Raw genomic sequence first — 26988 nt, 5'->3', positions numbered from 1 at the left:
ATTTAGAAACAGACACAGACAGTACAACTATGTCACTGGATGACCACATTAGCTCTAAAATATGAATGTTTTCAGAAGGACTCCAGTCACAAATCGTTATTTTCCTTTCTTCCCCTCAGAGATGCAGAAAACGACTCTCAAACATGCTACTTGTGAAGACAACTCTAACATTTATTGCAATAGGACTTCCTTAGTAAAATGGGATATCTCCCATGGGATGTATTAGGAAATGGGATATCTCCTGTTCAGGATGGAGCTGCACTCCCGCAAAAGAGCAGGTTCGTGGCTTTAAATGCGACACAATGAAACTGAATCAAATATTTTTAAGGAGAACCAGTATTACAAAAGGAAGAAAGCATTTCACAACCAGAAAGAGAGGAGAGAAACTGGATTATGTACCAAAAAAGTCTCACCTGAGTTTGTTTCACCGCCCGTTCCACTCGACGAATACTTCCTCTCTCAAGTTTCGTCCGGAGAAGCAGAGCAGAAGTTTGAATTGCCCAGAACTTTGGTTGTGAAAGAAGACACTGAAGGGTGCAAAAAGACAAAAAGAAGCTGAACTTATTTATTTTAACAATGGGGGTAGAGAATATGCTTTTTCTATGAACCCCAGTGCATCTGAGATATACAATATGAATTTCAGTTCACCAGTATGATCACTGATTGGCGAACTCAAAGACTTTTGCCAATACAACAAAGTTTGCAGCATCCTATGAACTGGATCTTATGACCTGAGTTTTCATGAAAGGCTTCAAAATGCATCTTTCAATTTGGGAAAGATTCCAATCAATACATTCTGAGAACATGCCATGGGCACCATTTCCTAATGTTTTAAAACCGTCTCTCTATCTATGGGAACTTTATCCATTCCTTTGTTCTTTTTCCATACAGCAAGACACAGAACTTGCTGGGTGCTGTTCCATCTCTAAGATGAAAAATTCTTTTCATGAAATGCCTCCTTCAATAAAATAGCTGAGAGTTGGTTTAGATCTCTTGCAAGCAATTTGAAAAAGGCAAGCACTGGTTGCAAATAATTTCTGGAATATAGATGAATAAAAAATATAAGAACTTCAAATTTTTACTCAGTGTAAATTTTGCTATTTTTTAAAGTGTACAACTTGCATCTTTGGCTTTACATTTTCATGGGTCCTCTAAAATACAGTGGTATGCAATCACAAAAAATATCTGAGAGTAAAATGAAATAATTTTCAGCCAAAAGAAAACATTATTACATTACATAGATCCATCAAAGAGATCAGATCTATGGTGTAAAGAGAACCTCCTATAGAATGGCAGCAAATACTAGTGCTAGGACACAGCATCAGAGAAGGCCTTGACCTCTATGCCCTGTTCGTTGGCCCTCAAGGGCAACTGGTTGGCTGCTGTGTGAACCAGGATGTTGATCTAATACAAATGTCTGATCCAGCAGGGCTCTTATGATGTATATGTAGTCTTATACTCCAATACTGAACGGCTCTTACAATGAGAGCAAGTTGACATAAATTTACCTTCCTAATTCATCCTCAGTTCCTCAGCTGCTTCCCCTTCCTCTTGGCACTCTGATTAGTTTTAAAAATATATGTAAGCAGGTAGTTTTCTTCTCTGGTCCCCCTACCAGGTTACCCTTAACACCTTCAAAATCTTTAGTTTACAAGCTAGAGGCCTCTGTTCTCACTTCAAGTGGAATGTCCAAGAATGTATGGTTGCTTCTATGATTTGGCAATTTCTATCAACATATATTTCAAAATACAAATCAATCATTGTTTCAACTTGGGCGTACACTTCCCCAGTTCATTTCCCTTGGGTAAGACCAAACATCCAGTATGGAAGATTTCCTATCCCAAAGACATGAAAGCTGTTCACATTAGAATACATCTAGATTTTATTTCTGTCTATAAAATTAATCCTTGGATTGCACAACTAAAAGCAGCTTTTTAATGTAACAGGTGTTTAAAGAATACTTCCAGAGAGAGGCTTAAATCTCTTAACCACAATGGATGCTACCAATTTTGCCCTATGTTAAAAAAAGCAAGATTCCAATGTGATCTGCACAAAGAGACAGCTTAATTAAAAACAGTATTTTAAATATTTGCTCCTGCTAGTCGTGTAGTTCAAAATTTCCACATTACATCATTAAAAATAGCCAAGCTAGATTAGAACAAAGGTCCAGCTAATCCCATACGTCGCACAAAAAGTACAAGATGTACTTCAATCTCAAAAATGTAGTTTTTATATTACAAACTGTTTAGAAATAATGTGTCCTACGAAGCTTCGATGGTCAAGGACAGGAGCTGATCAAGCCACTGAGGGCCAGCTAGCATTAATTATCTTCAATCTCAATTTTTAGCAAAATAGTGCCCAAGCTTCACAACCAAGACCAGACATTTCCTCAGACTCCTACAAATTTTATTGGGAACCATAATTCATTTTTAACAGTTTCTTTGCACGTATTTCAGTTCTGGAATATGCTTTTCACCAAGAGACTTGAAATTAACCTTTTATAGGTCATGAAAATGGATTCCTTCCCTGTTTTAAGGAATTTGTTTTTGGGGGAAAGCTACACGAGGCATGGCTTCTATTTTCACTTAAAATGGAACAGAGCCATATTACCAACATGTACCCGACTCCTGCTGTGGCTGAAAACCACTTCAGCTAAGCTTGACTGCAGTACTGTCGTCCCCCTTTCCAGGTGTTTAGATTGGACCGGTTCCTGAAGCCATTCAAGTACAGACTTCCATACCACATCACAGTACATCGGTCTGCATTTCCTAAGGCCCAATCTCAACAGCAATAAATCAGGAACTTGGATTTATATGAAAAGGAGTTTAACATTTCAATGCCAGAATCGAGGAATTTCATAGGTGATCTCTGACAGCATATCGTCAGGAATTCCTGCTTTGTCTATGTTAATACAGTACTTTTCCCCTTGAGTATACTGTTGAAAACTAAGAGGCTCTGAACAAGGAAGTTCTAGAGAAAATGTGTAAAATTAGACCGTGTCTTGCTAAACTGTTACAACCGATTAGCTCATTTTCTGTAGATTATGTAAAGTAAGAACCTTCCAACCTTCCACCTATTGTACAGTCAACTGTACTGTCAACAGATATGCACTGGTATGCCAAGAAAATCAACCACTCAATAAATGCAATATTTTCAAAACATACCTTTTGTATCCCACCCTAACTCCAGGACAGTTCAGGGAAGCCCCTTGGGACATATCCTATGGGTTTCTGCAAGGCTCTAGCTTATCTCCTATACTTTTAAACAACTAAATGAAACTGCTGGATGAAGGCCTGGATAGGGGGAAACAAGATTTCTCCTCCTGCCACAATCCTCATGGGTTCCCACTTCTGCTGGCCTCCCTATCCCCCTCCTGTTATATTACTGATGACAACAGCTAATGACAACTGAGGGGTAACCTTCTGCTTATAACCGGCAATATGAGGAGTATTTAGGTGCCATTGGTAGTTTTTGTAGTTTTATGTTTTAAATTGGGATTTTATTGTCTAAAATTAGATATTTTTTGGTTAATGTTATTATTGATTATATTAATGTATTTTATATGATGTTACCTGCTCTGAGCCTGGCTTCGGCAAGGGACGGCGGGTTATAAATCACAAAAACAAACAAATAAATAAAACTTATTCCACATGGCTCTCCAATATACATGGACCACCTAAAGTAAGCTGCCCATCAAAACAGATATGCCAGTTTTAACACCATGTTTGAACACCTCGGAGTTACAGAGATTCTACAAATGAAAGTGAAACATTAGGAGAAATAAGATTTTGTTCTTCTTAAACTGTTTCAACACTCTGAAGTGATATGCCAGATCAAACAGTGCTCTGCTGTAATCTTGCTTTCATTACATAAAGAACTCCGTCTTCCTGACCAAATGACTCACAGAAGGTAGTCAGCCAACAATAAATGAGGGGAAGAAGATCTTTGGGCTCACACCGGCCAGTCGTCCATGATTCTGCCAGACAAAACATTGAGCAAGCAAAAGAAAAAAGGAGAGAACAAGAGTTGTGTCTTGTTTTCTCAAAAATTAGATTGCTAAACTGTTTGGATTGTAAGACAACTATATATTTACTTGCATGACATATAACACAATATATTTGTGAAGTCTGAGACAGAAGGAAATAAAAAGTAACCCAGTTGAGAGAAGCACTGTCAAAATTTGTGATCAAAGCTTCACCAAATTTGTTGCAATAGAACATTAACAAAGAATACAGCATCACATTTAAGGTAAGATTAGACTGCTGCTCTAAACAGCACTGCCTGGAAACACAGCATATCAAGTATCTTGGTTCTCACACATACAGCAGGTCACATGCTTAATTTTGTTACCTTTTCTGGGCACTATGATCTGACAGTGGGGGAACAGCAACCCCTGATGTCACAGAAAGATCACTGCACACATGAAGGTGCCTTCTACCAAGTAAGACCATTGGTCCACTTAGCCAAGTATTCTGATAAAAATCACTTGCATTCGCTCTGATTTGGGCTCAGCTGATTATGCAGCACAACCATGTAATGTTAAGAGTACATCTGAGCAAAGCCTTCCCGTACACATGTATTCTCTCTTGTGGTTCCCACCTTGTGGACCAACCTACCAGAGGTGGCCAGGAAGACTCCCTTACTTTGACCATTCCAAGGAATGTGCAAACCAGAAGTGTTCACAAGGGCATTTCAATAAAGGGATCAGACTTACAGTGTAGGGGAACAGTCCAGGAGGGCGCTTCTATGAGGTGAAAAATGGGGGACTGCCACTGAAGACTACTCAGAATCAGTAACTGATTCAACATTAAGCTGTAAGTCGGTTGACCAGAACAGACTATTGAGAACATCTTTCTCCAGTACTGCACTAACTTCACTGGGTATTTCATTGCTGGACGCAATTAAAAGTGCTGGTTCTTACCTTTAAAGCCCTAAATCCCCTGGGACTTGCATATATGAAGAATCTCGGATGAACCTACCCTGACAGTTAAGCGATTTAGTAGAGACCTTGTTCTGTGTTCTCTCACTTTCTCAGGGGAGGTGGCTGACTAACAGAGATCAGGCTTTTCCTTTTGTGGGGCCTCATATGCAGAGTCTCCCTTCAACCCTCCAATCCTGTCAGCACTGTGTGCCCAAGAATGCATGCTCTTGCTGCCCCCACAATTTTGCTTCTTAATAGGGACTAATATCGTAAACATAAATCACAATACTACTAAAAATTAAAGGTGAGATTGATGCCCACAAAAATGAGATTTATCTGCAGTGGAATTTTGTTTGTTTTGATTAGGTCAACTATAAACATAATTATTGATGGGGAAAGCAAACAAGCATATATGTTTCATAGAGAAAAAAGTGATGAGAAACAGAACCAATGGACATTTTCCTTCATATATGTCAACATATATGAAAAATAAGAATCAACAAAGTGGAATGCAAAGACCAGAGAACTTCACCATCTGGCTCACCTTGGGCAATGTTCTACTGTTTTTGATTGCTCCCCCCTCCCTCCATTTTTAATTCTATATAATTTTTCTAATGTCATCCTATGCCTCAACCACCAAGTGAAAGCAAACAAAGATTAAGAAGATTAAAAGTTAAACTGTAAGATTAAATTTTTGATAAATTGGAAACATGAACCACAGAAGTAAATGTCCCAACCTCATTTTTTATGCCAAATGAAAACACTGAACAGTGTATCTACATTAATTAAAACTTAGTTTACCAAAAACACAGCTTTTTATCCCTTCAACTTAATGCTTGGCCAAATACTGTACAAAAGGTAGGGAGTTTAGCTTATTTTATAACTGACAATTCAAACTGGCTCAAGATCAGCCTTTCATCTGTGTTTGTTCCCTGCTAACTTTTATTTTCTTAAGACCGTTTTCAATAGCATTTACATCATTAATCAAATCATAGGAAAGCGACTGTTTCCACAGCTGAAGTTTTATAAAGCACAGTAAAAAATTTAAATAAACCAACTTGATGGTAAGTATGCATCTATAAAAATTTAAATTCTCCATCAAAAAACTAATTTTAAAATAACAGTTTTAAACTCTACAGATACCCATTCGCAGATTGAGTGAAACAAAAAATTCAGACCTGTGAATTCCTTGTTTCAATTAATCTACTAATGGATATCTATAGAAAATAACATGCAAATGAAGAATGAGCCCAAAATTGCCCTTTTGGAGGGTTTCCAGGAGGGACGGAGGGAGGGAGGATAAGGCATTTCTCACAGGCCAACTGAAGAGCACGTGAGGGGGAGCTGTACTGTTTGCCCAATCATAGCTGTTGTTCTACATAGTGTTTAGCTTCAAATGTGAAGTCCAACAACAGCTTTCTGTGGGGGAAAGAGCATTGATAAAAAGGTTTCAGAGTCTGTTAGGTTGTAGTGCAGGTAGCTAGGTACCTAACGTCCCTCAAGTAGTTAAGAGTTTGGCCCGGGGACAAAATGTGCAGAAGGAAAGGAATGCAGTGGGGTCCTGGGGGAAAGGCAACGGAGAAGACTAGAGGGGTGGAGGGGAGGGTACGGCTTTCCTCCCAGATGTGTGGAGGCCTGCCCCACAGCCGCCTTCCACCACTCCAACCTCTGGTTGGGGCGGTGCAGTGAAGAAGACCTCCACCTGCAGAGATGCCTGCAGGTGCTGGCACTGGGCAGGGTTCTGCTGCTCAGGCTACTCCTCCTCCAGTTGTTCTTGAGATCAGCAGGAGGAGGAGGAGCCTGAGCTATCTTTTGGGGTGAGCTTGGGGGACAAGTGGCCTGTGTTTAAGATTGTTCTGCTGGGCTTCTGTGTACTGCCCTTGCTTCTGCTGCTTGCAAAAGTGCCACCCGCCCCCCTGTGCTTAAGATTGTTCTGCTGGGCTTCTCTGGGCTGATATTAGTTCTTCTGGGCTTGCCACATTGGCTTGTGGTTCTGCTGGGATTCCTAGGTTCTGCACTGGTTCTGTTGGGTTTATGTTGGTTCTTGGCCTGGGAGGCATTGACCTGTGTTGCTTTTGCCCTGGAGGAAAAAAATCTTCTCAAACACAAACATTTCTTTATAAATGTCTATAATCAATGACTACTTTCAATAATACATGGTTTTTAATCCTATTAAAACTAATGAAATTTACAGACGTCTAAATGAGAAACTAACACCCGACAATAAGAGTTTATGTCCTATGACTCACTATCTATAAAATGTAATATTTAATGAAACACTGCAAGTCTGCTGAAGAGATTTTTGCTCCCTCCCCTTCTTACAGCAAATCCCAAATAGAGATATGAAAGCACCCAAAAAAAAAAAGCCCTGGAACAATTCAGCCTTTTGAAATATATGAAATGTTTGTTAAGACACGGTTTTCCTTATTCAAAATGCATTCTGGGTAGTATGAACATTTTTCTGTAGGACAGTCTACAGGACTGGATAACGCCTGTGTATTCTGTAGACTTATACAATACTTCTATCCAATATATCTATATCTAGAGGGCAATGGAGTCTTTATGGGAGCTGCACAAAGTATCTTCTTCACTTACAGATTTCTACTTGCTTTCCCCTGATAACTTTAGGCTGAGAAAATGTCAGTAAGGATCTGAACCCACATCTCTCATATTCTCATCAAAAACTCTAACCATTACACCACATTGGCTCAATGGGTGCAGGTTATATTAAAAATACACAGATCAGTAAAAAAAACAACCCAACAAGCCAAACCCCCCCCCCCAACAACCCATACTCTATCTAGCCATTTACACCAGTTAACACACATTAGACAATGTGGGTTCACGGACAAAGGGGAAACTGAAAATTGCTTCAGACTGCACACATGAGAATTACTTAGACATGAAAGGGGATGGGGGGGAAATGCTGGATAGCCACTTAAAGATGCCCAAAGGCACATGCAGGGAAGTTGAAAGAAAGAAATAGTGTGGAGATGTTTCTATGCTAATGCTAGAAGCCTCCAAGCAAAAAATTGGGGAGTTAGAGTGCATGGTTTTAAGAGAAAATATAGATATAGTGAGCATTACAGAAACCTGATGGAGGGGAGAGAACCAGTGGGATACAGTCATCCCTGGTTACAAACTGTATAGAAATTACAGGGAAGGGTGTATTGGAGGAGGTGTTGCTATGTATATCAAGGAAGGCATAGTGTCTAATAAGCTAGAGACCATAAAAAGGGCAGACTCGTTCACAGAATCCTTATGGGTGACGATTACAGGCCCCAAAGGTGATTTAGTACTGGGGATGTTCTATCGGCCCCCTGACCAAATGGCTCAGGGTGATCTTGAGATGGAGAATGAAATTAGGGAAGCATGTAAAGGTAATGAAGCAGCAATAATGGGAGACTTCAACTTCCCTCATATCGATTGGATAAATGTATGTTCCAGTCAAGCCAAAGAGATAAAAATTTTAGACATCCTAAATGACTGTGCCCTCAAACAGTTGGTAATAGACCCAACCAGAGGGGAGGCGATCCTGGATTTAATACTCTATGGTGCTGTCAGTAACTTGGTGCGGGATGTGGATGTAGTTGAGCCAGTTGGCAATAGTGATCACAATGGCATCAAATTTAATTTATATGTAAGTGGGAAAGTGACTGGGAAATCTCACACAATTACCTTTGACTTTAAAAGAGGGAACTTCTCTAAAATGAGAAAAACTGGTAAAGAGGAAGTTGAAAGGAACAGTTAGGAGGATTAAATCTCTTGAAAAGGCTTTGGGGTTACTCAAGTCCACATTACTAGAGGCTCAGCTAGATTGTATACTGCAGGTCAGGAAAGGTAGTAATAAGTCCAAGAGGTCACCACCATGGCTAACGGGTAAGGTGAAGGAAGCAGAAAAATTCTTCCTTCAGAGACTTGAAGGTTTGCCCAAACGAGGCAAACAGAAGCAAACACAAACTTGCACAAAGCAGATAATTAGAGATGCAAAAAAAAAAAAGATTTTGAGGGGCATATTGCTAAACACATCAAAACAAACAATAAGAAATTCTTTATGTATATTAACAGTAGGAAACCAGCTAGGGAAGCAGTTGGACCATTGGATGACAATGGGAGAAAGGAACTCTAAGGGAGGATAAAGCGATTGCTGAAAAACTAAATGAATTCTTCTCATCTTTCTTCACTGATGAAGATACAGGGCAGATTCCTTCTCCTGAACAGAGACTTTGGAAAGGGGAGAATGAGGAACTGTGGCAAATAGTGGTAACAAGGCAGGAAGTCCTAGAACGTCTAGACAAACTGCAAACTAACAAGTCACAGGGACCAGACGGTATTCATCCTAGAGTTCTTCAAGAACTCAAATGGGAAATTGCTGAACTTCTAACAAAGAAATGTAATATGTCCCTTCAATCAGCCTCTGCACCAGAGGACTGGAGAATGGCCAATGTAACACCCATTTATAAAAAAGGTTCCGGGGGGACCCAGGAAATTACAGGCCAGTTAGCTTAACGTCTGTTCCGGGTAAATTGATGGAAAGCAGTATTAAAGATAAAATTGTCAAGCATATAGAAGGACAAGGCCTATTGAGCAAAACCCAACATGGCTTCTGTAAAGGTAAGTCCTGTCTCACTAACCTATTAGAGTTTTTTGAAAGCTTCAATAAGCATGAGGACAGGAATGAGCCTGTGGACATTGTGTATTTGGATTTCCAAAAAGCTTCTCACAAAGTCCTCACCAAAGACTGCTAAGTAAACCTCATAGTCATGGGATAAGAGGACAAGTCCTCATATGGATTGAGAGCTGGCTGAAAAATAGGAAGCAGAGAGTAGGAATCAATGGTCAGTTCTCACAATGGCGGGATGTGAGCAGTGGGGTGCCTCAGGGATCTGTGTTGGGACTGGTGCTATTCAACCTGTTCATCAATGACCTGGAGTTGGGGTTAAACAGTGCAGTAGCCAAGTTTGCAGATGACACCAAATTATTTAGGGTGGTTAAAACAAAATTGGACTGTGAAGAGCTCCAGAAGGATCTCTACATACTGGAAGAATGGGCATTAAAATGGCAAATGAGATTCAATGTGAGCAAGTGTAAAGTGATCCATATTGGGGCGAAAAATCCCAACTTCACATATACACTGATGGGATCTATGCTGGCAGCGACAGACCAAGAAAGGGATCTTGGGGTGGTAGTGGATAGCTCAATGAAGATGTCAACCCAGTGTGCGGCTTTAGTAAAAAAGGCAAATGCCATGCTGGCCATAATTAGACGAGGAATAGAGAATAAAACTGCTGATATCATATTGCCCTTGTACAAATCTATGGTGAGACCACACTTGAAATACTGTGTACAGTTCTGGTCACCACACCTAAAAAAGGATATTACAGAGCTTGAGAAAGTGCAAAAAAGAGCAACCAAAATGATTAGAGGAACTGTCCTATTGGGAGCAGTTAAGACACTTAGGGCTGTTTAGCTTGAAAGAAGGCAGCTAAGGGGAGACATGATAGAGATCTATAAAATTATGAATGGTTTGGAGAGAGTGGACAGGGAGAGGTTTTTCTCCCTCTCCCATAATACTAGAACGCGAAGTCATCTCTTGAAGCTGGAGGGTGACAGATTCAAAACAGATAAAAGGAAGTATTTTTTCACACAACGCATAATTAAATTGTGGAACTCCCTGCCCCAGGATGTGGTGATGGCTGCCAACTTGGAAGGCTTTAAGAGGGGAGTAGACATATTCATGGAGGAAAGGGGTATTCACGGCTATTAGTTAAAATGGATACTAGTCATGCTGCATACCTATTCTCTCTAGTATCAGAGGAGCATGCCTATTGTTTTGGGTGCAGTGGAACACAGGCAGGATGGTGCTGCTGCAGTCGTCTTGTTTGTGGCTTCCTAGAGGCACCTGGTTGGCCACTGTGTGAACAGACTGCTGGACTTAATGGGCCTTGGTCTGATCCAGTAGGGCCTTTCTTATGTTCTTATGACAACTCTATAAGCTGCTTCCACAGACTATCAAATCTCCATCTCAAACGTTTACAAGCATAATTTAAAATGTTTATTTACAAAAGGCCATCTGCTTTAACAGATGGACCACCACTAATAGTTTGGTGCCAGGTAGACTCCCTTTGAAGGGCTGGGACACTGCTGAGCTGGGACACTGCTATTATCTCCCTTGTACCCTCCCACGTTTTAAACGGTTAGGGTAAATGAAGGGGGATATCCAGGATATCCAGTGATGGCCTCCAAGCTCAGGACAGGTTTACATGGGGGACAACAATTCTTTCAATACTGTGGCACCAAACTAAGGTGTTTTTTTTAACTTCACAACCACCGCGAAATGCTAAGTCCTGGAAAAGAAATAGGAAAATTCAGAAAATATAGCCACCTACTTTTTTTCAATTTTTCCAATGGAAAAACTGGGATATTTGATAGAACACTGGGAAAAAAATCCTATTAAATATTTTTATTTCAGAATGAATTAAAGGCTTTGTAAGACCAGATTTTACTCACATAAGATGTGCAGTATAAATTCTGATGTAACAATCTGCAGCATTTAAAAAAAATTCCTTAAGCTGTTAGAAATGAACGGATAACAATGGAATAATTGTACATTCTCCTCCTTCATTTGTTTTAAATTTGTGAACTAGACATACTTGCTCTCTATACTGCTTCTGGTTATGTATTTTTGCATTTTAATAATAATAATAATAAAAGAATCTACAGAATTAATAGTAATTCCTAAGTATCCTGTAGACCTATACAACATTTCGTGATTAATATTTGGCAACAACAATATCCTGTGTTCAGTGATAATGCTTTATTAAGGAGTTCAGTGCTTTCAATGTTTTAAAGTTTTAACTTGATATTCAAGCATTCTGGTAGTCTTACCTATTGTGACCGTATGAGAATATTTTTGTACAAATAATAACTTTTGTTTACTACAGAACTTGTTTTCTACCTTCAACTTTTATTTGTTCCTACATCTCAATGAAGTATATTTGCAGTTTTGCTTATACACACTAAGGCGTTTACAGCTTCACAAATACATCAAATAGAATTGTATATGCTAATTTATAAATGACACATTTTATGTTAAGGTAGTAAAATAAGTTTAGGTTTGAGAGGAAGGTGAATATCTCATAGATTTCACTGTTTCTCCAAATTTCCATCTTCTCCACCAATTTGGGGGGGGGGAGAGAGTTTTTTCTGTTGTTTCAAAGTTTGCAGATATTTTACACCCCTACAACTAGCACTTCAATTTGGAAGTGACAGTAGTAAAGATGAAATAAAACAGGAATCCCATGTTTAGATCCTTACTATCTCAGAAGGGGCACAGATGTCAAACCAACTAAAGCTGGGATCCCTGGTCACAACTGCTACCTTATCATCCAGGAACAGCTACAGCTCCATGAAAACCAACAAGCTGCAAATTTGGATTTTCAAGAAATGTTCAGCCTTAGCTATAAGAGATGCAATATCCACCTACAGCTCTACCATTTCTCCAACCAAGAATACTTCTGCCTTGCCTGCATTAAATTTTAGTTTGTGTGCTTCAGTCCAGTTCATAATTTCTTTGGTTGCTATAACCTGCCAGGGATACAAAATGCTTTAAATAAATAAACAAATCCTGAGACCCTGAACATTTTCTTCAGGTATACATGTTCAGAGCAAAAAATACAAGTTTTAAATATTAGTAGATGCAACAAAAATGGTCATCCTTGATATGGATTTTTGGCACTGAAAGATCAACATATTTATAGGACACTGAGATACAATGCCCATGTTGAAATCGTGACCCCTGATTCACTTTTAAGAGACTTGTATGGATTCGGATGCTTCAAGATATCTTGAAAGGTTTTCCCTTCTTCAGGACTGATATATTTAAGCGGATATCAAATGAATGTATGACAACCATCTAACCAGCCTGCAGATTTAGGAATCCACATGTAGGCTGAAAAGATGCCTGCTCACACACTCACACACAAAACAAAGTGTATATGATGTTATAGAAGCTAGGGTCAAAGATCTATCTTGACTTTACTGACCAAATTCTGCTTCTCTATTAATGTTTATACAACATTTATATCAAGAAGGTGTTTGCAATGTTTTACAGTGCTGACAGGCATCTTGAAAGCTCCTGAAGGCTAGAGATGCTATTTTGTTTTACATTCCTAGCTGTGACAGTATTTTGATTTCCGGGATTGTAGTAAGGGTTGGAGATCTGGCACAGAAGCTAAATGTTTCCTTGTGACTAATTTCCACCGGAAATATATTAAGCAACAGATATGAAAATAAATATTCAAATTAAAAACAAACCTCATAATTGACTACAAGCAATATATCATTCAAGGATGGTGAAATATAGCCTTCTTGACATTAAGCTAATTAAATTATATGCATCGTCAAGGAGCAACTGCAGAATTACTAGTTCACTAATTTTTGGATCATCGGCCACTAGGTGTCACTGCAGAGTTTTCCTACATAAAGGATTTGTCCAAAAGATAAGGCTTAATGAATTCACAAGAAAATTCTGCAAGGAAGCCCCTCACAAAGCCACTCTTTTGCCACAAAGTGCATGCACTCTCTGGCAACATCTCAATAACAGTGCCAATATAAAAACTGTGACATGTCCAGGAACCCAGTAATTTGAAAGGCAGCCTTTTAAATAAACTCTTTCCATTATTGAGATTTTTAACAAAATAAATAGATTTGAATCACACCTAGGTTTACTCCACAGATTTCATTGTGGCAGGATTTCTGTTGTATCTCATCTAGTCATGAAGAAGTAGCAGGAAGTACGGGACCAAGTATGAATTCAAGTGGGAATTCTGATTGATAGAACAAGGAACACTTAGAACACAGGAAAGTCTAAGTCAGGGGTGGGGAATGTCAGGCCCGGGGGCTGTTTAAGCACGTGAAATCATTTGGGCTGGCCCTTCGTGGGTCCTGCAGATCTCTAGCTCAGAAGGATCTAAGACTGGGGAGCTGTCCCCTCCTGCAGACAGGAATAGCCTCTGTTCAAGGCGGATGTGAGTTCGTTTTGCAGAGTAAAGGAACCTTTTTCCCCCTTGCAAGAGTCGTTAGCTATGGAGCTGTTAGGACCGCCCAAGAAACTGTGTTAACCCTTTCCCACTCAGGCCATGGAGAAAAGTATTCCCTCTGTACTACAAGAGGGCTGTGGGCAGAAGTGATGACAATGGAGGGGTTAAAGGGGGCAGGGCCAGAATGCGGGGGGGGGGGAGAGTTCTTAGCCAGTGTGTCCTCATTTCATCCCTGCAGGCGGAGGTAGCAGGAGCCGGCTGTAGAATCCAGCCCTGACCATGTGGATGGCTACACCCAGCTGGTGCAACAGACCATCCTGTGCCACCAGGTGGGCGAGTGCGCCACTGGTTGGATGCCTGCCTGCTTGCCCGCGCCGGGGGGATCATCTGGGGCAACTGCCTGCTTGGGGCTTGGTCGGCGAATTTTTAAGTTGATAATTTTGTATGGCCCATGAATGATGCTATAAATATCCAAATGGCCCTTGGCGGAAAAAAGGTTCCTCATCCCTGGTCTAAGCGCTTTCGGGATTTCAATCACAGAAAGTAGGAGTCACTTGATAACATACCCATTGACATAGAAACATGGGAAGTTTCTACCAGACATTCATGTGCCAGGAGCAAAAAGCTAATCATACAATATATCATAAATATTGCTCTGCAATAACCCACATCCGCTGTGCCGAAGTACACTATATTAGATATAGGCCTAATGTGTACCTGCTTTATGTGGACATTGCATAAGCTCTAGTTGGACACCGTGTTTTGCTGCTAGCCATTTTCCTTTACCCTTAACACCACCTCTTGCACAGTATGTTATTTAATTTATTTTTAAATGGGAAACTGAGATTAATATGCAGAAATGTGTCTAAGACAATACCATATCTCTTAGATAAGCTTCTTTCATTCATTCCTTTGTACTGTGGCTATATGCCACAAATTGATGATTGTCCTGCAACTGGAATACAACCATCATCAGTGCTTAGCACAAACACTGCAGAAGAAGAGGTTGAGTGGGGGATGATTGCTCTCTTTAAGTATTCGAAGGGCTGTCACTGAGAGGAGGGCAGGGAGTTCTTGTTGGCAGCAGAGATAGGACTTGCAATAATGGGTTTAAATTACAGGCAGGAAGGTACCGGTTGGATATTAGGAACAATTTTTTTACAGTAATTGTTCAGCAATGGAATCAGCTACTTAGGGAGGTGGTGAGCTCCCCCTCACTGGCAGCCTTCAAGCAGCAGCTAGACAAACACTTGTCAGGGATGTTCTAGGCTGATCTTGCATCGAGCATGGGGTTGGACTAGATGGCCTGTGTGAAGGAAAAGCACCCTGCTTTCCTTCTATGAAACACTGGTTCAGGCTTCAGGCCTAGTATTCTCTGATATTAACCTTTGGAGCATTAAATATTGAGGGGCCTGGAATAACAAGCCGGCTTCTCACAAATCACAGTGGAATGTACTTTCGTTTTTAGAAGTACTCCTTAAAGGTCTCAAGGTTGGAGATAAACAGCTGCCCTGACTTTACAGCCATCGGGGGCAGCACCAACGATTTATCTCCTTGACAACAAATGGCCCAATAAGCGTTATCTCTGAGTTGGAGTCTTCCCAGGTGCCTCGCATGTCTGCAGAATGCGAGTCAGCGGTAACACTCGTGACTGAGAGATGACTTAACAAATTAGTTCAGGGCTAATTGAGCTTCTCGCCATTTTATTGGCTAAGATGGCCATAGGCCGCTAAGATGGAGGGAATAAAATGAGCCCTGTTTGGACTTAGAAGCATGGAGGCTTTTGGGATGCGCGGGCGCATCCTGGAGTCTTTCATCATCTTTTGCTTTGTCCCATAGAACGAATCTATGCTTGACTGAGGAGACCAGCATGCTGACACCCAGATGCTAACTCTTGGACTGTGGTAACTCTTTTGCATATCCAAAAGCTTTGCCAATTTGCCTGATTGCCTAAACCTAAGCCAATTGCCTTTCTGATGAAATGTGTAGTTAGATTATTGAAGCTTTCTTGTTTTATATGCTAACCTGCCTCACGTTTGTCTTTCTGTAACGAGCACAAACCTTTGAATAAACTTTTAGTTTATTATATTTGATGTGTCTAGTGGTTTCTATGGTTTTCCCAAGCCTGAATCCTAGTGCCTAGACTGGCTTTGCCCATGCTATCTTTTGTGTAAACCTTTTTGGACAGTGTGAACCACTCTGACCAAGTCTCAGCTTGGCAGAGGAGACTCACCCTGTATTTGGAGCTTGGCAAGGGTTGCTCTGAGCCCTTTGCCTGGAGGCTCAACCTTTTGACTCAGAGCTGGTGGCAGCGACCCGTTCAGCTCAAGGCGGAAGCCGGGAGTTGAACGTTTTGTTTTGTAGATTACCCCAAACCTAAACAAAGCGAGCCCAGCTGGTGGAGACTGGTTGGCGCTCTTTTTGACAGCCTGTATGGCCCCTTCCAATTCTATGACTTCTATGACTTTCAAGAAACATTTTTATATTAACTTGAAATGTCAACAGTTAAAGTTAGTAAGTAGGATTGTCCAAAATAAAATTTCGGTAAATTTCGGGATTGGGTTTATTGGGCCAGATTTTTTTGTAAACCTGGAATAAATTAAATACCCACAGTGGTAAATATTGGCATTCAGCTTATTACAAGGTTTACCGAAAAATTTGGGCCCTTTATAGTCTATGGGGATTTTTTTGATGCTCCTAGGGAAGGTAGTTTTGGAGGCAGACCCCCCGAATTTGCAACGTGGCTGCAAGGGACTCTCCTTAGACAGTCAGCAAAGTTTGGTGAACTTTGGGACAGGGGGTCCAATTTTATGGGCCTGCAAAAGGGTCACCCCCTTCCTCCAGGCATTTGTGAGCCAAGCTGTCCATCGGTTTTCAGGTTCAGAAGTTCAGCATTGCCGAGGACTGGTGGAAAGAGCCAATTGCCAGGCTGGCACCTCAAAGTCTGGAGGCTGCCTTCATATCTGGGTTGCATAGCATGATGTCCATGCAAATTAGCTTCCAAACTGAGGGACAAGGCTTAAAATGCAACAGAAAGCACAGAGCCATGCCTCTGAGCAAAGGCGAATAGCTGAACCCGAAAAAGCTGAATATTTATTCGGCTTTTTCATGAATTGCCTATTCAGCTTTGGGGAGGCATTTGGTAAATCTGAAGCCCCAAAATTACCGAAACAGTAAATTTTGGGTTTATTTTCGGTTTAGGTTTATTGATATGCACAACCCTATTAGTAAGCATCCAAATATCTTTGCTAATGTTCTTGGGTTTTTTTTATTGTACACCAAGAAGAAATGCCAAACAAGTATGGTTGAATCAAGAACAGGGCATGATGTAGTGGGTAGAGTTGTGGACTAGGATGTAGGAGACCCCGGTTCAAATCCCCACATGATTGACAGCCAGTGTGGTGTAGCAGCTAAAGTCTTAGACTACGATCTGGGAGACCTAGGTTTGAATCTTCACTCTAACATGGAAGATTGCAAGGTAACCTTGGTCCAGTCACACACTGTCAGCCTAACCTACCTTACAGGGTTGTTGTAAGGATCAAATAAAGAAGAGAACAATGTAAGCTGCTTTTTATCCTCTCTGGGGGGAAAGGTTGGGTATAAATGAAGTAAATATAAAAATATATGCTGCTTTCCCTTCTTTTTGCAGTCTTCTACACCGTATAAAAAGAAGATGAACACCCAGAACAATGTAGGATGCAGCATTAGAGGCTAACATGCGAAGATGGGAAAAATGGAAAGAATTGCCACCACTACCCCACAACTCTTGCATGAATTGAATAGGTGCTCACACAAGACTGGGGGTGAGTGGGATTTCTGTTAACTTGTCTTCTCACTGCAGCTCCCCAAGCTACATACCAAGGATTCCCTGACCCTCAGCAGCAAGGTGATTTCAATAAGGGGCAGGCAGCGAGGATCTCTGCTGTTCAAAGTAACCTGGATCCAATTATTCCATTATTCAGAAAAGTTAGTCATTTTTAAAGTGATCTATGAGCTCTATTAACTGATGTGCAGTTCAAGCGTAAAGATAGCTCCTTACCGATGTAAAAGCAAGCAGCTCCTCATCAGTAAGTTTATGGACTGGGTTGTTTTTCTGAAAGTCTATGCTGTAAAATAAAATCTTATTTTGAGTATTAATAATAAATTGTAATGCAATTAAAATGTAGCATGCTGTTACGTAACACCTCATTTTTAAAATTAAAATTAAAATTAACTGTCCTACAATACATTTTTAAAACTTAACTGAGATATCACATTTTGTTCATACTTATTTTTGTAGATATCTTTCATGTATCCCTGAAATCGTCATATCAAAACTATCACACAGCCCAGCAAACTTTGACTTGTGTGCAGGTGGCAGAGTTCAGAAGCTCTGAAAATGCTAATGGGCCCAAAAATGGTTCTGCACCATGAGGCACCAGCCTCAACAAACAATGCAATGCACGCTTGGACCCACACTCTGAACCCTAAAACATTTTAACTAACATGGTTGAGTTTCTGCAGACATTTCAGGGGAAAAAATCATAAATATTTGAGGAAACAAATGTATCATTTTACCAAATTCCAAGGATAACAGCAAGCTCTTCTGCACACAAGTCAGGCATCTGGTTGGGATGAGATTCTGCAAACTTTATTTCATTTAGTACCGTGTCATCATTTAGAGCGTAATTCTGTTGGGAAATACACAAAAGCAATACATTTCATCTAAATCTTCCATCTGTCCGAAAGTGGTAATTTTGAAAAAAAAATGTTGAATGACAGGGTCAGGATAGAACTTCTGTCAGAAATCTGAATTCTCAAGTTAACTATACAACAGAAAAAGATATCTTGGCTTTGTTGAAGGTAACTGTCCTACTGGTATTAGTTAACAGATGATGGGGAGGAGGGACATCATAGAGGTTTATAAAATTATGCAAGGGATGGACAAACTTTTTCCCTGTCTCTCATGATACCAGAACTCAGCAGCACCTGCAGAAGTTACTGAGCAGGAGGCTGGGAACAGAAAAAGGAAGTACTATTTCACTCAATGAGTAATTCACTTTATGGAATTCACCACAACAGGATGTAGCGATGATCACTAGTTTAATCAGCTGTAAAGGAGGATTGGACAAATTCATGAAGAGCAGCTCATCAGTGGCTATTAGCCACAATGACTAAATTGAACCTTCATGCTTAGAGGCTGTAACTTTCTGAATGCAAGTACTTTGGGGGGGGGGGGACAACATGGGGAGAGTTTTGCCTCCTTGCCATGTTTACAGGCTGTCCAAAGACATCTGGTTGGGTGTGTAAACAGCAGGCTGGATTAGATGGACCACTGGTCTGATCTCCACCATGGTTGCACTTATTTTCTTAGCTGGAACATAAGAAAAACCATACTGGATCAGAACAAGGCCTATCAAGTCCAGCAGTCTGTTCACACAGTGCCCAACAAGGTGCCTCTAGGAAGACCACAAAGAAGACAACAGCAGCTGCATTATCATGCCTGCGTTTCACAGCACCTAATAGGCATGTTCCTCTGATACTGGAAAGAATAGGTATGCATCACGACTAGTATCCATTTTGACTCCATGAACATGTCCACTCCTCTCTAAAAGCCTTTCAAGTAGGCATCACCACATCCCAGGTCAGGGAGTTCCACAATTTAATTATGCGTTGTGTGAAGAAATACTTCCTTTTATCTGTTTTGAATCTCTCACCCTTCAACTGCAGCAAATGACTCTGCATTCTAGTATTATGAGGGAGAAAAACTTCTCCCTCTCCACACCATGCATAATTTTATAGACCTCTATCATGTCTCCCCTTACTGACCTTTTTCTAAGCTAAACAGCCCTAAGCGTTTTATCAGCTCTTCATAGGGCAGTTGCTCTAGTCCCCTGATCATTTTGGTTGCTCTTTTCTGCACCTTCTCAAGCTCTGCAATATCCTTTTTTAGGTGTAGTGACCAGAATTGTACACAGTATTTCAAGAGTGGTCTCACCATAGATTTGTACAAGGGCATTACCATAGCAGCAGTTTTATTCTCTATTCCTTGTCTAATTATGGACAGCATGGAATTAGCCCTTTTCACAGCAGCTGAACACTGAGGTGACATTTTCATCGAGTTATCTACTACCACCCCAAGATTTCTTTCTTGGACTGTCGCTGCCAGCACAGATCCCATCAGTGTATATGTGAAGTTGGAAACATGCAAGGTTTCCTATTTACCATTAGGCATAATGCAAATTCTTGCGGCATTGTCCAATATTTTTTTGCAAAATACATTTATGCACCAGAGCCTAAAGAATACTCTTTTGTTCTATATAAAATTATCAACACTTGCCACCATACATTTAAGTGCATAGTTCGGAAATGACAAGCTTGTACTGCCATTTGCTGTATAACTCTAACACATGCATTACACTGTCTCCATTTTTATCACTTAAAAATGAAACCCAAAGACTTTGACCATAATTTGATAAGACAAACAGTTCGACATTCAGACATATGGGAAGGCAATACTGCAAGTTGAATGGCACACTGCATTGCAAAACAAAATAATTTTTAGCTCTATACCTGTGTTAAATTTTCTAGTGGTGTAGGTGCTGGAGTAAGCTCCCAGTGAGGAGGAAGGATGCCATCTTTCCTTTGAACATCTAATATAAGCTGTGCTACATATTTTTCCTGAAATCGTGTCCTTTTCCCCAGAGCACCTGCAGAAAGTTAGCCATTAAGAAGAAACAGAAATTCCAGCAGTCACAAGGGTAGAAGCTGGTGATTAAACATATGTGACCAAGGACATAGTGATAAACGGCAACCTATTAATAAATAGAACCCCTATATTTCCCCATGTCGCCTTCAACACCCCCAAAAATGGAATTCCTGGGGGTCATGGGACCTCCATGGTCAAAAAGCTTCTGGGCACAAAAGCCAGCAGTTAAACTCTGCCACCCTTCATCTACCAAGCTCTGTCATGAAACAAACACACCCAGCCCAGCAATGCCTTTTCAGGGACCAGAGAGGTGCAACAGGGGAGGGAAGATGGGGACACATCTGCAACCATAAGCTTCTTCCATTTGACAAACAAAAAATCCAACCCATTTTTATTGGTTTGAGTGATGTTTCTAAGAACAAAGGTTTTTTGTTTTGTTTTTAAGAAACAAAAACTGTGCATGAAACAGGCTGTAAATGAAATACAGTTGCCTAGGGAACAGTTCTCTTGCCCAGGAGTCATGTTTAAGACTTCCTACTGTCGGACTTAGAAGGTAAAGCAAAAACTGACAAAAGAGCAAAGAGATCAAGGAGATATGGAAATAACAATGGCAGAGATTTTAATAGAGGTGTTCCAAACTGACTGAATTTGTCGGTTTTTTACTCCACTTCAAACTCCACAGTGCATTTGTACAAGAGTAAAGACTTCAAGCCTGTTCAGCAATTTAACCCGCCATCAAGGACTGCCTCTCAAAGGTACCCCCAAGAAAGGTACCCCCAAGGTATCCTTGACCATGACGCTCCAAAAATTAACACAAGCAACAAGGAATAAACTGCTTTATGGACCAGGTCATGGTTCTTTGGCCAGCCAAAGGTCTAATTTCCCTATGCTAATTTTAGACTGTCAAAGAGAGGACATTTTGGAGGACATTGATTCATAGGGTCGCCATGAGTCGGAAGCAACTTGACGGCACTTAACACACAAACACACACAATTTTAGACACAAAGTCCTCTTCTAAAAAGCAGTCTAGTGGATGCAACTTTGGTATACTTCAGATAACGCAAGCATATTATTAGATAGGGAGTAATTTTATAAGGTGGATGAGATGGATTGATTCAATCAAGGAAGCCATGGCCTTCATGTTGCAAGTCCTGAGCAAAGCTGTTAATGATAGGACGTTTTGAAGGTCATTAATTCATAGGGCAGCCATAAGTCAGAAGCCAACTTGACAGCATTTAACACACAATTTTATAAGAATTTTATTTGATAACTTACACAGCGTTCAAAATTTGGTAAAGAAAGGATTTCTTAGGCTGATGCAATTCTTCATTGTTTAATACAGAACACCTAAAAAGAGCATTAGAACATACAATTCCCACTTTTTCTTATTAAGGCCATACACAAGTCCAAAATGTCATTGACTTTATAGTGTCATGCACCAGAACAGCTCTAACCAACTCACGCATTTCCCTGAAGGCGTCAGGCAAGTCCAGGATGACAGCACGACCATTCTTTATCAGTTTCATCTTTAAAAACTAAGACCCATGGACATCAATCAATCAATATCACCATGTCAAACACTCCAAAGCAACAGGGCTTTGTGAAAAATGCAATCAGCACCACATATTCTAAGACAAGGTTGCCTTCTCCCAAACAAATGGTTGCAGAAATAATTTTTACTTCTCATGGGTTAGTACAGCCAGGAATTGGGAAGCTTATGTAGTGCATTTTAGGATACTCTCAAGAGAAATGGTATTTAGGTATGTAACTCAGACACTGAAAGGTAAGGCAGAGAAAAGAACAGCAGAAAAACAAGGAAACACAAATGTCCAAATAACTGCAAGATACAAAGTCAAAATAAAAAGTAGAACTGAAAACATCTCACCACATTTCTCAAAACTACTTATTTGCAAAATTCAAATGCACACTCTGATTCAATTTTACATCAGACCATTCGTGTTTGTATATGGGATAAATAAAGAGCAAATGATCCAAAAAGGAAAGTAAGAAAGAATTACTGGTCCCATTTATCATTATTTAAAAATCAAGATTACAATGGGCATTTGACCTCTATAGGACCCAACTTAATGGCAGTATAACTTAATAACTTTGCTTCTTTCTTGTTACAATAAAAAACAAGAAGCAGATTTATGAAGCGTCAGTTTTGAAAATTCAAAATTTGTGAGAAAATTAACTTGTGAACAAGCCAGAAGATCATGCAGTGTGAGTTAGCAGCTGACACAATAAAGCTGCCCTGTAGGGAAAGAGCGCATTATACGAGGTGCTCTCTTGCATGAGCAGAAGTCACTTGTGCAAGGGAAGTCCCCTATCTACGCCAATTTCCCCTTCATGCTGTAGTCCCCCATGCCACATTCAATCACAAGAGCTACTTTTCAGATGAAACAACTACAGTAGGAAGGAGTAGACAGAAAAGTCCTATTCCATGAGTGGAATCTGGTCGTTGTTCACTGGATCTAAGCCCATGTGAAACACAGCATGGCATCAGGTATCAGTAAAGATATACTAACAGATGAACATGTAACCACTTGTGCCTTCAGATGGGAGCATTTATTGCTATGCCAGAAGCAGAGCGGCAAATGTAGATACACAAAAAGTAGAACTTAAAACACCAGAACACATTTCTCGAAACTACTACACAAATTAACCTTCAAACACCAACCAGCCAACTGCAGACCTGACTTTGTATTCAGTGCTCGTGCACCAGCATTCACAACTGCTCAGAGACATCTTTCTTTGGAATTCTCAAGCAGCAGCTTTCGATCACTGCCTAGTTTGAGCAATGGTTCCCAGAGATTCTAGTAACTTGCTTGAATAATTAGGCTCTGTAGTTCTTTTTTTTTCTTTTTTTTTCAAAGAGCAAAAATGTAATTTTTCCATTAGAAGAAACTTCAAGGTATGAAGAATAAAAAAAGCTTTAAAAAAAAGAAGTCTGCTACAACGGAAGTCCAGAGCTCCTTCTATAACTCCCTCTAAGTAGCAAACTTGATGGTTCCAGGCTTGTTGCCCAAACCTGCACTGAATTGCTCGAATGTTCCAACAACCATGGAATGCTGAAGTTGAAGAGAGAGAGAAAAGGCAGAGGGTGGGAAAGGTCAGTCTATATTCAAGCCCGTAATCGCCTATAGAATCCTGGAGGCATGAAATGCAGTTTCTTCCTGCTTGAATATAGACAGCCAGAGTGGTGTAGTGGTTAAGAGCAGCGGTGGACAATCATCTGGAGAGCTGGGTTTGATTCCCCACTCCTCCACATGAGCGGCAGACGCTTATCTGGTGAACCAATTTGGTTTCCCCACTCCTCCACGTGAAGCCAGCTGGGTGACCTTGGGCTAGTCAAGGCTCTCTCAGCCCCACCTACCTCACAGGGTGTCTGTTGTGGGGAGGGGAAGGAAAGGTGACTGTAAGCTGGTTTGATTCTTCCTTAAGTGATAGAGAAACTCAGCATATTAAAAAACAACAACAACACTTCTGCTTCCCTTCAAAATGTTCCCTTCTCCCACACAGTTTAGGGAGTAGGTGGTAAATATACTTTTCTCCATACCCAACTGCTGGTTAGCATTTTGACACCACTGCAGCTTAGCTTTAGACTCCTGAGGTTCAGGGACAGATGAAAACTATACTCTTGGCCCCGAACTCAGTTTTATTGTGCGCCACAGGAAAGGGAAAGTCACCCAATTGTTTCCCCTCCTTATCCTGGTGGTTCATCACAGGCCTCCAAACTTGTTCTATCAGGATGATGTGACCTATTGAATAAGCAGGCATTTAGGATAGCTAGCATATCATTAGTGCAGCATATTACATGAAAAACTGTACAATGAGTTTTAGGAGAGGAAACCATGAGAAAGAACGTATATTTTGATATGGGAAATTTAGTCTTTTTAGGAGTTATACTGTGCCCTGCTTATTCTATAGAAAGTTACAAAAACGTTCCCTAATTTTAGTTTCTACCCTAAATCCTCACACACACACAAAATAAGCACAACAAAATTAAGAAGCAGTCAAGATGTGGCATGCTTAATCATACTGAAAGAACAAAACAAAGCCCTTTGAGCTATTTTTTGCAACAAAGTTTCAAAGAGATGCTGTAGCTTCAACTATGTTATAAAAGAAGAAAGAGCACTAATTATAGCACTGTTGCACTGAATTATGGATCATTGTTGCTCCCACTTCTTTGAGAATAGATTTATAGCCAACACACAAGATATTTACTCTGGCAAAACTTGTTTAAAAACCAAACAGAACAAAAAAAAAGAGAATAAGTTCCTTCTTTCAGTCTAGCAGATTAATGTACTTTCTTTAACAACATTTAGTGTTTGTGAAAGTTACTAGTAAGAAGATCACAAAAGCCTGAAAGCTCTAAAGTGCTCTCTACAGTGAACAGCATGGAAACAGAGTGAAATCAAAATCCATCAACTCCTAACATTTTTCTTCGATAGTGTCCACTGTTCTTAACATTGTACACCTTTGGTCAGGTCCAAAACCCAGCTAGAGTACATTAAAAGTTCACTCTTCCCTGGCCTTCATTTGGTTCCTTTTTACTGACATAACATCTCTATAATAAAATACAGCTCCTCCCCTCTGCTTAGACAACCAAAGCATTTGCACAGGGCTTTCATTAACTAGAACTACAGCAACAATCTTCTCTCCAGCATTAGTAAATTCCACTTTAACCCTAGTGATCAAAGTGGCGCCATCAGAAACATTATCCTAATCCATCATTCCAAACAGAAACCAACACACTCATTTGGCATCTTTATGAATGTGGTTCCTTTGTGGCTGCTTTAAAACAGCACTATACTTGCTTTTTTACTTCTAAAGTCTGGTCGCAGCAAGACATTTTTTGGTCTACCTGGGTATCTCCCCCAGTCCTTACGGGTGTACTCAGAGGCAAGTTTTACTTGGAGATCTACCTATATGAAATCCTCCTGTGAAGCCAGGACTCCTGGCAATAGAAAGGAGCTGAACTGCAGTAGCTCCCACACCACAAACCTAACAGTTCCTTGATTCCTAGCAGTTTCATACTTAGTTCCACCTCACTCGTGATAACCCAACAGACACTACACAGATGATGGCCAATGAACCAATTCCCAGCTTTGGAAATGCTCTTTGTATTTCAAGTGTGCGTGTTTTCAGGACATCTTAACTTGGCTCCAAGCTGCCACAGAAGCAAACAGCATCAGATTTTCCAAAGCTGTGAAATGTTAACTTGGATCACCAATCGTGAGGTCATCTGTGGGTTTAAGTATCCAGAGACGGGAGCCACGAACAGCCAAGACTATTCTTTAAATAAATGTGAGAACAGCCACAGGTTTGCAGAAAAAGCTGAAACCTCAAAATAAATGAATAAATGCATTTGGAGTTAACCCCCCCCCAAATAACTTAAAGCCTTTAGCTTTAAAAAATGAATGCCCTTTTAATGGGAGAAACTAGAAATGGGACTTTTTACATGCAAAGCACATGCTCTACTACCATGTTGTTACCTGATGGCTGGATAGTCTACTCATTGGTGTTTCTGATGCTGTATACAATGTGTGCTTTCTCAATAGGCTTATTAGGTCAGCAGGTTACTTTCACATTAAAAGGAGGTAAGCAGAGTGAGCAAATGATGCTTCTTGGTCTAGTTTATGGTCCAAGAGGCATGAAGAATCAGCCCTTTGATATTCATTCTTGCAAATCACCACATTCTCTAATGAACAGGGTCATTCACCATCTTCAGGACAACTAACTTTAAACTATATTTCTGCCACTTCAAAATGAGTCTCTGTTCTGTTTTTTGTAAATAGAGACAGCATCACACATAGCCTAGTGAGGTCCAACGTGATCAAAGAGACCATGCCAGAGATCAAAGGAAGCAGACGCCCAACTAAGTCACATTTGTACAAACTACTGCTGTATTTTGTTTTGCTCACACGCTCTACAAATCCATCTCCAGTTCCTTGCGCATGTTTACCAACTGCAAGTCATAAACCTGTCCCACACTGTTGACAACGCCTCTTAACCAGTTAATTTGTAACAGAACCTGCCAGTTAAAAAGTGAGCACAAAGAAGAAAAGATGTGGATGGGAAAAGGTGCATAGATTCAAACCCTGTATGCTTACTCATTCATGTAAAGAATCATATCACTGCTTGGTTGAAATGTGAATCCCAAGCTCTGGAAACAGTCTCCTGAAAATATTTTAACTTTTATTCAAGGAAAAATAATAAAGATTAATTAAAATACATTTTAAGACAAGAAGTGAAAGGAGCCGAAGTACAATTAAAATGATGGAAAACAACTAGAGGTTAGTAACCCAAGTTAATTTCTACAATCCTTACTAGT

At 40.3% G+C, this 26988-nt stretch overlaps 1 protein-coding gene across 1 annotated transcript in view; it reads right to left on the bottom strand.

Annotated features, from left to right (window-relative positions):
* TTC27 (tetratricopeptide repeat domain 27) overlaps window positions 1-26988 on the bottom strand; it is a 105525-nt gene that overhangs the window by 57454 nt on the left and 21083 nt on the right. The window contains exons 7-10 of the mRNA XM_056852662.1: window positions 20515-20651; window positions 18520-18632; window positions 18002-18068; window positions 414-527 (exon numbers count right to left, since the gene is read on the bottom strand). Coding sequence (XP_056708640.1) covers window positions 414-527; window positions 18002-18068; window positions 18520-18632; window positions 20515-20651 — 431 coding nt within the window. The remainder of the gene's footprint in view (window positions 1-413; window positions 528-18001; window positions 18069-18519; window positions 18633-20514; window positions 20652-26988) is intronic.

This window comes from Euleptes europaea, chromosome 7 (genome assembly GCF_029931775.1).
Source record: "Euleptes europaea isolate rEulEur1 chromosome 7, rEulEur1.hap1, whole genome shotgun sequence".
NCBI lineage: Eukaryota > Metazoa > Chordata > Lepidosauria > Squamata > Sphaerodactylidae > Euleptes > Euleptes europaea.
The sequence above is the reverse complement of the archived record's forward strand: the minus strand, read 5'-3'. Positions and strand labels throughout refer to the sequence as shown.